The sequence below is a fragment of the Onychostoma macrolepis genome, chromosome 05, assembly GCF_012432095.1.
Source record: "Onychostoma macrolepis isolate SWU-2019 chromosome 05, ASM1243209v1, whole genome shotgun sequence".
Classification (NCBI taxonomy): domain Eukaryota; kingdom Metazoa; phylum Chordata; class Actinopteri; order Cypriniformes; family Cyprinidae; genus Onychostoma; species Onychostoma macrolepis.
The window spans coordinates 34,300,994-34,311,740 of NC_081159.1; the positions used below are offsets into that span (position 1 = coordinate 34,300,994).

A 10,747-nucleotide genomic window follows, 5' to 3' on the forward strand; every position below is an offset into this window, starting at 1 on the left:
TTTCACTGCTCTAGCTCTTTTCTTAAAGCCACTTCACTAATTTGTGAAGCTCCGTTATCTTTTGCTGCACATCAGAAATATATTCTTTGGTTTTCTCATTGTGATGGATGATTAAGGAATTTGGGCTTTGTTTTCCTCCTATTTATATTTCTGTGAAACAGGAAGCCATGGCTGGATAATTTTAGGTTCATAATCACCCTGGGAATATACTTCAGAGATATTTTACTCATAAGAATTTCTAGGGGTGCCAATAATTGTGTCCAAATTGTATTTGAGAAACATTTTTCATAATGATGTTTCCCCCCATTTTAAATTCTTATTATGCAATGAAAGGTTAGATTTTTGTAGAATAATTTTTTTAAAATAAAAGATCAAAAGGATTAACAATGCAGAATTAATTTTCACAGCCGCCTTTGATCATATTTACCAAGGGTGCTGATATTTTTGGCCATGACTGTATATATTTCATTAGTCGCTTAATCGCAGAAAATCTGGCGCCACAGGAACTGGCGAGGTCACGTAGTCCATGATGGACAGATCATTACAGCTAGTCTATAGAAAATGTCTACTTTTAAATAAACCAATTCAAATGGAAAAACAAATATTTTTTAGTTTATGTAATCCGTATAAAATGTGCACATCCACTGTGGAGATGACGAGTCGGTGTCGAAAATACAGAAAACACTTAATAAAGAATTATTATAACGTTAAGGCAGACTTCTTGCTGTTTTTTTCCCTTAACGCATTCATAACCATTTCTTCTGCCGGTGTGCTGTGGCAAGCTTTATGCGTGCACTTGAGCGCAGATAGGCTTTAGGCAATTAAAGGCTCATTATTATTATGAATTATATGGTTTTATTAATATATAAACATGTGATTAGTCGACTAATTGCTTAAAATGAATGACTACTAGTCGACCAGAAAAATCTTTAGTTGAGGGCAGCCCTAATACATATGTATAAATTGGTCTGGATAAAATGTTAAAGAGGAGAAACTCTGTATTAAAAGATTTGTGTGATACAGAGAAGGAAAATTAAGGGCTGGGAAAGACCGAAGTGGCTTTGGTGAAAAGTGGTTCTTTGTTTCTTTCTTAACAATATTTTTGTGTACCAGCAAAAGGCGACCGCCGACGGCCTGATTCAGCGTTCAGGAGGAGTGGAGAGACCTTTCGTTCTGACCCGAGCGTTTTTTGCTGGATCCCAGCGTTACGGTGAGAGGCACATTCACGTCGCCGCAAGCCTTGTTTGTGTTTGTACTGGAGCGTTTAGTGACCGATTCCTATCTCTGTGGCTCAGGTGCGGTGTGGACTGGAGATAACGCTGCTGAATGGGGTCATCTGAAGATGTCCATCCCCATGTGCTTGAGTCTGGGCTTAGTGGGCATCTCTTTCTGTGGAGGTTAGTGATGAGAGGTGCTGACCTTTAGTATACATGCTGATGGTGCAAATGAGAAATTACATGATAGTGCTTGCAATGGGTAAATAAAACTGCTCACATATTTAAATAATGGCCACCAAAAGTGAACTTGCTAATGTCTCTCGTTAATTGACAGCAAAAAAATTTCTTGTTAATTTAAACATTTTTCACTCAAATTAATTATGCAGTACGAATGTAAATACATTGTATTGAATTAGAAAAAGAGTAGGAACATTTACTTGTGTTATTTACTTTATTTATTTATTTTTTGTACTATGAATCCTTACTGATATCTTAATCGTATTTCCACCAGGACATTTTTGTGATTGGTATTTGTGGCATTTTTTTATTTTTTTGTAGCATTTGCACACCGCTGTTGCATTTTAGTGTATAATAACTGAATATACAGAAAGGATGTTCATACTCGGCACAAGAAAACAGTGATGCAATATAGTATTTTTTTTTTACACAGCAAGAAAAATATAACTTTTTGTCAAGTCCTAAATGGCATAAATGAACTAAAGGCAAATTTACATTTACATTTAGTCATTTTGCAGACGCTTTTATCCAAAGCGACTTACAATTTGGGGAACACATGAAGCGATTCATCTTGAAGAGGCAATTCGACAAAGGAAGTGCTTGTAACACCAAGTCTCAGGCATTGTTTAAATAAGTACAAGCTAGCAAGGAAGGAATAAGTAAGGAGAAAGATTTTTTTTTTTTTTTTTTTTATGTGTAGGTTGAAGTCAAGTAGTGTCGAAAGAGATGAGTTTTCAGCTGTTGCTTGAAGATTGACAGGGATCCAGTACTCGAATATGGGTGGGAAGATCATTCCACCAGCCAGGAATGGTGAACGAGAATGTTCTGGAGAGTGATTTTGAGCCTCTTTGTGATGGTACCACGAGGCGTCGCTCACTAGCAGATCTCAGACTTCTGGAGGGATGTAGATTCTTAATAGTGAGTGCATGTAGGCGGGTGCTGAGCCTGTGGTTGTTCTATGAGCAAGCATCAGTGTCTTGAACTTGATGCGAGCTGCGATTGGTAGCCAATGCAATGAGATAAAGAGAGGTGTAACATGGGCTCTTTTGGGTTCCTTGAAGACCAGTCGTGCCGCATTCTGAATCATTTGTAGAGGTTTGACTGTGTTTGATGGAAGTCCAGCCAGAAGAGCATTGCAGTAGTCCAGCCTAGAAATGACAAGGGCCTGGACAAGAAGTTGTGCAGCATGCTCCGTCAGAAAGGGCCTGATCTTTCTGATGTTGTGTAGTGCAAACCTGCAAGATCGAGCAGTCTTTGCAATGTGGTCTTTGAAGGTCAGCTGGTCATCAAAGATTACACCAAGATTTCTGACCGAAGTTGATGGGGTAATTGTTGATGAACCTAACTGGATCGTGATGTCATGCTGTAGAGTTGGAGCGGCAGGAAAGACAAGAAGCTCAGTCTTTGCCAGGTTGAGCTGGAGGTGATGTTCTTTCATCCATGCCGAGATGTCTGACAGGCAACCTGAGATCCTTGCAGCTACCATTGGATCATCTGGTTGAAAAGAGAGCTAGAGCTGTGTGTCATCAGCATAGCAGTGGTAGGAGAATCCATGTGCCTGTATGATGGGACCCAGTGATGTAGTGTATGTGGAGAAGAGGAGGGTCCAAGAACCGATCCCTGAGGAACCCCAGTGACCAGTGTATGTGCTTTGGATACCTCCCTCCCAGGCCACCCTGAAAGACCTACCAGTGAGATAGGATTCAAACCAGCGGTGGAATTCCAGCGATGCCCAGTGATGAGAGAGTGGAGGAGTATCTGATGATTGACAGTGTCAAACGCGGCAGATAGATCCAGCAGAATGAGGACTGATGATTTGGAATGGGCTTTTGCAATTCGCAGGGCTTCAGTGACCGAGAGAAGCGCAGTCTCAGTTGAATGGCCACTCCTGAAACCTGACTGTTTAGCGTCCAGTTTGTTGTTCTGTGAAAGAAACAATGAGACCTGGTTGAAGACAACACGTTCAAGTGTTTTCGCTATGAATGGAAGGAGAGAGACAGGTCTATAGTTTTCTATAAGAGAAGTGTTTAATGTAGGTTTTTTGAGCAGTGGGGTTACCCGAGCCTGCTTGAACGCAGTGGGGAAGATGCCTGTGAGGAGGGATGTGTTGATGATGTGTGTGAGTGTCGGTAGGCGTGGGAGAGATTGCTTGCAGAAGGTGCGAGGATTGGGTCAAGAGGACATGTTGTAGGATGGTTGGAGAGGAGAAGTTTGGATACTTCAGCCTCCGTCAGGGGACAGAAGGAGAAAATGGGAGGTTTAGCAGTGGAAGTGGTTGGTTGGGGGTCCTGTGTGCGTGGAGATGAGAACTGATTACTGATCGATCTAGTTTTGTCTGTAAAAAAAGTAGCAAAGTCATCAGCTGTAATAGAAGTGGTGGGAGGTGGTGGAGGGGGACAGAGGAGAGAATAAAATGTTCTGAAGAGATTACGCATGTCTGGAGCGCTGTTGATCTTGTTGTGGAAATGTGAGGATTTGGCAGTGTGGACATCAGCAGAGAAAGATGAGAGCAGAGACTGATACCTACTCAGGTCCGACGGGTTGTTTGATTTGTGCCATTTTCTCTCTGCCGCTCTGAGTTTAGTCCGATGTTCACGAAGAACATCAGATAACCAGGGGTTAGAAGGGGCAGTCTGTGCTGACCTAGAGGAGAGAGGACAAATGTCGTCTAGACAAGAAGTTAAGGTAGAGCATAAAGTTTCAGTAGCTGCGTTTACATCCAGAGATGAGAAATGGGTAGGTGAGGGAAGAGAGGAGGATACTACAGAGGAAAGATGGGAAGGAGAAAGGGAGCGAGGTTTCGTCTAAAAGTAACCGGTAGGGGTTGGTGGCACACGGGTAGCAAAATGTAGTGTAAATGTAATGAAGAAATGGTCCGAGATATGTAGCGGTTGTACCAGAATGTTATCTGCAGTACAATTGCGTGTGTAAATTAAATCAAGTTGGTTGCCTGATTTGTGCGTGCTAGTAGTGGTAAGGCGATTGAGATCAAATGAATCTAGTAGCGAGTGGAAGTCTGTAGCATAAGGCTTGTCTAGGTGAATGTTGAAATCACCAAAGACTAAGAGTGGAATGCCATCCTCCACAAAGAGGACAACAACCCGTCCAGCTCCTCTAGGAAGGTGGCTAGAATTTGTCCAGGGGACGGTAGATTACCACAATCTGGAGTTTTATCGGAGCTGATACAGTAATGGCATGACATTCAAATGAGTTGTAATTGCAAAGGGTAGAGTGGGTTGAGTATTTCCAATTGTGTGAAACGAGCAGGCCAGTACCCCACCCCGACCAACTTGACGCGAAGTATGAGAGAAAGAGAAATTAGTAGAGAGCAGCTGGGGTTGCTGAGTCTTCTGGACGAATCCAGGTCTCAGTCAAGCCCAAGATGCTGAGAGTGGATTTTAAAGAAAAGGCAGAAATGAAGTCAGCTTTGTTGACTGACTGACAATTCCAGAGACCCACAGAGAAAGCCAGAGGTGTAGTGGAAGATGTAGAGATAGGGCGTGGGTTAGCAGTATTACGTTGCCGTCTGCGGTGATGTTAGAGCGTGGCTGAGAGAGAACCGGAATGTTTTGGAGACGCATGATAGAAGTAGAAGGAAAGAGGATAGGAGAGCAGAGTGAGGAAGGAAAAAAGATACTTAAGTGTGTAGCTCGGTGTCGTTGCTCGGTTCAAGTCGCACAGGAAAAAGTCGCAGGTCTTTACACTCCTCGGTCTTCACACGAGGAGGCTGAACACGACGGCTGAACGCTTCCGCAGACGCTTCCGCGTCAGCGCACACACGCACTGCCGTCTGTCTCTTCTGGTGACTAATCGCCTTCTCCAAATTATTTCATTCTACACAAAAAACTTAACATTATGGGTCAGTCAATAATATTTTTTTAGTCCGTAAATGAGAATGACTGGAAACATTAAAAAAAATATATATATATTTTTGACCACTACTGTATGTTACTCTAATAATAATAATACGTCTGTATGGCCTGTTGTTTGTCTGCCGGTAACCTCTCATGCTGTACCTATCTCCCTCTTCCTCAGCTGATGTTGGTGGTTTCTTTAAACATCCCAGCACTGAGCTTTTGGTGCGATGGTACCAGGCGGGAGCTTACCAGCCGTTTTTCCGTGCACATGCTCACATAGACACACCCCGCAGGGAACCCTGGCTGTTTGGACCCGAGAACACCGCCCTTATCCGGGAGGCGATACGCCAGCGATACGCTCTCCTGCCATACTGGTACCAGCTTTTCTACAACGCACACCACACCGGACAGCCTGTTATGAGGTGAGTCAGCCCAAGACAATCAGGGTCTGGAATTAGTGGGGACTTGGGGGAAAAATGCTATCAAAATGAACAAAAATATGCCCTCTGCCCAAATCAGTATAAAGGGCAAAAAAGTTATGGCTTTCATGATTAAAGTGAAATGTGAACATATATGAAGAGTTGATTGCAGCATTACATTCATGTTGCATCAGATATTTTATTATTTTTTTTTTGCATCGAGCATTATAATCAATCACACACATTTTTGTTATAAGCACATGAATGCAGAAGCATTCAGATTAGTTATCTGAAAACGCAGAGTTTTGCTCAGTCCATGCGCTCAACAGATCGATTCTGCACTCTTGTGAATTAACTTTGTTTGAAAACTGCTATTATCAAAATCTGAATTGCATTCGTTCTCTCAGTGTTAATTAGAGGTTTCGTATAATTGATTCTCTAACTCTTTTACAGACCTTTATGGGTAGAGTATCCTGATGATGTCGCCACTTTCTCAATTGAGGATGAGTACTTGATTGGTGAGTTTTTATACATAAATTATAATTAGCCCAAATAAATGTTGCAGAGTAGGTCAACAGGTCTATTTCCCTTCATAGGGAAGGATTTGCTGGTGCATCCTGTCACTGATGAGGGCGCTACTGGTGTTACTGCCTATCTACCTGGGAAAGGCGAGGTAATGCGTTTTTCAACACTGAATGGCACAGTCTGAATGGATTTTTATCTCTTCCAAGTCTCTCTAAAGTCTCAAACACTTCCTCTGGGCTTCTCTTGTAGGTCTGGTATGATGTTCACACTTTCCAGAAGCATGATGGCGATCAGAGCCTCTACATTCCTGTCACCATGAGCTCTGTGAGTCTAGACATATGTACTTTTTTACTCAAATTCGTTTCAGATGATTTTCAGACCTTACCATGACAGGTCAAATGGATTTTTACTTTACAAAGGTTTCCTATGCACTTATTTCAGTGTTTTCTATGAATGCAGCAAACTTTCGTGTTTCAGTCAGACAGCTAAATCCTGCCTTTATGTGTTGTGTCTCCACTTTCTCTCTCTCATGTTACAGATCCCAGTTTTCCAGCGAGGAGGGTCCATTATCTGCAGGAAAGACCGTGTTAGGAGATCTTCGTCGTGCATGGAGAATGACCCATACACTCTTTATGTTGCTCTCAATTCTCAGGTGATTCAGTGTATCCTAGTATGTACGAGTCAAAATCTGCTAAGGGGTAAGTAAGGGATAATCAACGGCTAGCTGTGCATTAAACTATTTGAATGCATGACGTGGAGGCGAAGAACCGCCCAACGCGCAGCGGAGGGTGGTTGCCTCCGCGAAGTGCATTCAAATCGTTTAATGCACAGCTAGCCGTTGATTATCCCGTTTATGCCATGGTCATTTCCCAGCATTCACATATTAAAGATGTTAATAATATTTGCGCTGCCATATTTGACCGGAACGATAAAAATGACGGTTATTTTCATCTGTATTACTATTCAACTCTAACTGTATGTTACTATGGTTACCAATGTTTATAGGAAGCGCATTAATATAGAACGTGATTAAACTGACCTGGAACTACCTGTGCAGTTAAACGAATTTAATCAACACCTGCCAGCCAATCAGAATCGAGTATTCAGACAGACCATGGCATAATTAAATGTAACAAATCATGTATGGTTTTCAACCTTTTATCAAACTTTGATAATTGCATTAATATTTTAAACGACTAAGAAGATAATATTCAAACTACAGTTTATACAAATCGCCTGTCAAGTTCCAGAATCTGTACTTAATATATTATTATGATGAAAGTATTGAAACCAGAATCAGAATGCGTAGCTTGAGCATTAAAAAAAATCTGTCGAAACCAACACACGTTGAACAATGTTCACTAACCCAGTGAAGTTTTTCAATTGGATTGGCATTTACTCTCTTTAACATGCAGTGAAGTATTTCAAGCAAATGTTGATTCCTATACACACGTATTCAGCAGTGAAATCCAAACAGAAATCAACTTTTCATATTTGACATTGTACATGGATATTGTTTTCATCTGTGTTTAGTAGCGCTTCACATTCACTGCTGTCTTGTGCTTCAGGGCTCTGCTGAAGGAGAGCTGTACATTGATGACTTCCATACCTTCAACTATAAAGAAGCAAAGCAGTTTGTCCACAGACATCTGTCTTTCTCTGCCAACACGCTGTCTTCCAGGTCTGTCTGCTCTCTTTTTTAGGGTTGTTCCGATTCCGATACTAGTATCGGAAATTCCACCGATACCACAGAAAATTCTGGCATCGGTATCGGCGAGTACTTGAACCCATGTACCGATCCGATACCATTCTTAAACAAGACCTATAGTTATGCGCGCTGGCTTTGCTTAACGCTGCAAAACGGAAATCAATTCTTCTTTGCTGCTCAGAATGCAAACACAGGAAGCTGTGCTGTGTTGCCACAAGCAACCACTATTTAGGGCAGCGAAGAATAAATACAAACGTGCTAGCACATTGCCAGTAAATCACTCGCGTATGTGACTAAATCTTCTATAATGCGACTAAATGGTATATAATATTAGCCACTGGCTAATAAATGCTCAGATTTTACTCTCCAGTGTGTGAGTTGGAAGCTATGTATAAGTTTAGCACAGATATATCATCACTCTCTGAACACTCTGACTGAGCGCTTCAGAGTTTCACTCTCCGTCAAGCGATCTGTGCTATTTATCAGTTCATCTGAATGGATGCGCAGCGCACCTGTATTTGACGTACCGTAAACTCTAGTGTGAAATTCACGACTCGCCGTCGCTTTGCTTTTGTCCTCACACGCAAAGAGAGAGTCTTAGATGTAGTGCGTCAGTTCTGCATGGTATGTAAACGATATTCTTTGTTGTATTTTCCTGTCAAAATAACGGAGTTCCTTTTGGAATTCTTCAGCTTTTTAGAACTGCCGGGATCTCCCGTAGTAGGCGGAGCTAATACGCAAACGACAATCTCATTGGCTGGCGCTCACCTATTATCGTCCCTGGTTTGATTTCAGCAAATCAGTTCAATGACATGAACAACGTGATTAATATTCATGAATCCAGCAGCTCGTTAATCCTTAGTGCGTTTTATGTTGTTCTTAGTAGAATTCATAGTATGATGATTATTTTATCAGTATTATTGATAGTTTCCCCCCCATATTTTACAGAAACACTGAATGACCAAAAAAGCACCACCACCAGTTCCGTTAAAATGACTGTATTCATACATGGTTTCCAAGTTTTAATTCTAATTGCTAAAGTTATATCATTTAAATAATACTTGATTATCATAATAATTATCATAGACTGACTGATGTTAAGAGTATACTTTTAGATATTTAAATAGATGTGCCATTTTAATTTTTCATCTATCTATCTATATATACAGCATATGGTGAAGCACACCATAAAATAATTGTATCAATTCATACAGGTCTAGTAGTACATACAGCTGTATTACCAGATACACACCCAGGTATCGGATCAGTACTCGGTATCGGCCGATACCCTGAGCCTAGGTATCGGAATCGGTATCGGGAAGGGAAAAAGGGTATCGGAACATCTCTACTCTTTTTCTTTATAGCTCTTCTTGGTGTTAAAAATTTAGATTGCCATGCCGTTTCTTAGCATTTGGTCCATCATCTATCTGTTTTTTTTTTTTTTCTGTTTCCTCAGAAATCTGGCCCCAGACTCTCAGTTTTCCACTGCCTCTTGGATAGAAAAGATTGTGATCATTGGAGGGAGTCAACCGTCCTCTGCCACACTGAAAAATGCAGGTCAGTGTCACTGTTATATTATAGTGGTTAACTGCTAATATTGTTGGCTTGCGTATGATAAATTACTCATGATTTTCCATAGGGTAAAAATGTCATGCAATCTGCTTTGGCATTCTCACAAGCTTCTACCATGCAGGCTCTTATCAAACAATGTGATAAGCAACAGTTAAAATAATAGAAAAATAATAGGCTTACTAAATAAAAGGGAGAAAATGCTCTCCATATATTTTTGTTTTTAGGGGTGTTTACACGACACTGAATAGGGAAAATATTTAATGCATTTTGGTCATTGATTTACTCAACAATGGCATTTCGAGGAGCTGAAAACGTAACCTTTTGAAAAGAGTTTTCAAATTGCATGTTTAAAATGGTACCATTTTCATTTCTGTGAAAATTACAAAAATTTGACTTTGTGAAAAATGCCGTCATGTGCATTCATATTACATGTTCAGTCTATAGGAATGTGTGCAAGCGTGTAGTGTTTCTTTACAAAGTGACCACCTACTGGCCTAGCATGAATAATACTGTGTTTTTAGTTATTTTCGAGGATCTGTGTGAACGGGGATCATCAGTGTTGTTTTCTGTATGTGAAATTTTTCAGTTTTAAGTACAATGATCATTGTCACTAAAACCTACCCTTAATGTCCAACGCCATGCAATCAAAAAATATGAAACCAAATTTAAAAGACATAATTTGGTAGAACTTCGCTGCAACAAACTTGAACAAAAGATGCAAGAAAAGATAAAAGGGACTGTTTAAAGGGATGGTTCACCCAAAAATGAAAATTCTGTCATTTACTCATTCTCAAGTTGTTTCAAACCTGTGTGAATTTCTTTCTTCTGCTGAACACAAAAGAAGATATTTTAAAGAATGTCGGTAACCGTTGACTGTATCCATTTCAGTCAATTGTATCCATTTTTCAATACTATGGAGGTCAATGGCTACTGCCAACTGTTTGCTTCCCAGCCTTCTTCAAAATAGTATCTTTTGCGTTCAACAGAAGAAAGAAACGCACACAGGTTTGGAACAAACTGAGGGTGAGTAAATGACAATGACAGAGAAGTTTGTTTTTTGGGTGAACTATCCCTTTAAAAAAGGATTCACATACAGCAAGGATAATGGTTTTTGCTGTCAAAAATGTTTTGTGCAGTTATTTATTGATTTATTGGCTGCTGACAGCATTTAGAAACCAAACACTTACACAGTTGTACTTACATTTACAAATG

General features: G+C 40.5%; 1 protein-coding gene across 1 annotated transcript in view; it reads left to right on the plus strand.

The window, feature by feature from the left end:
* The window catches only part of ganaba (glucosidase II alpha subunit a), a 31,106-nt gene that overhangs the window by 17,566 nt on the left and 2,793 nt on the right, over positions 1-10,747 (plus strand). Inside the window, exons 16-24 of the mRNA XM_058774776.1 lie at positions 1,114-1,210; positions 1,296-1,397; positions 5,490-5,733; positions 6,184-6,248; positions 6,327-6,403; positions 6,505-6,579; positions 6,794-6,907; positions 7,824-7,936; positions 9,420-9,520. Coding sequence (XP_058630759.1) covers positions 1,114-1,210; positions 1,296-1,397; positions 5,490-5,733; positions 6,184-6,248; positions 6,327-6,403; positions 6,505-6,579; positions 6,794-6,907; positions 7,824-7,936; positions 9,420-9,520 — 988 coding nt within the window. The remainder of the gene's footprint in view (positions 1-1,113; positions 1,211-1,295; positions 1,398-5,489; positions 5,734-6,183; positions 6,249-6,326; positions 6,404-6,504; positions 6,580-6,793; positions 6,908-7,823; positions 7,937-9,419; positions 9,521-10,747) is intronic.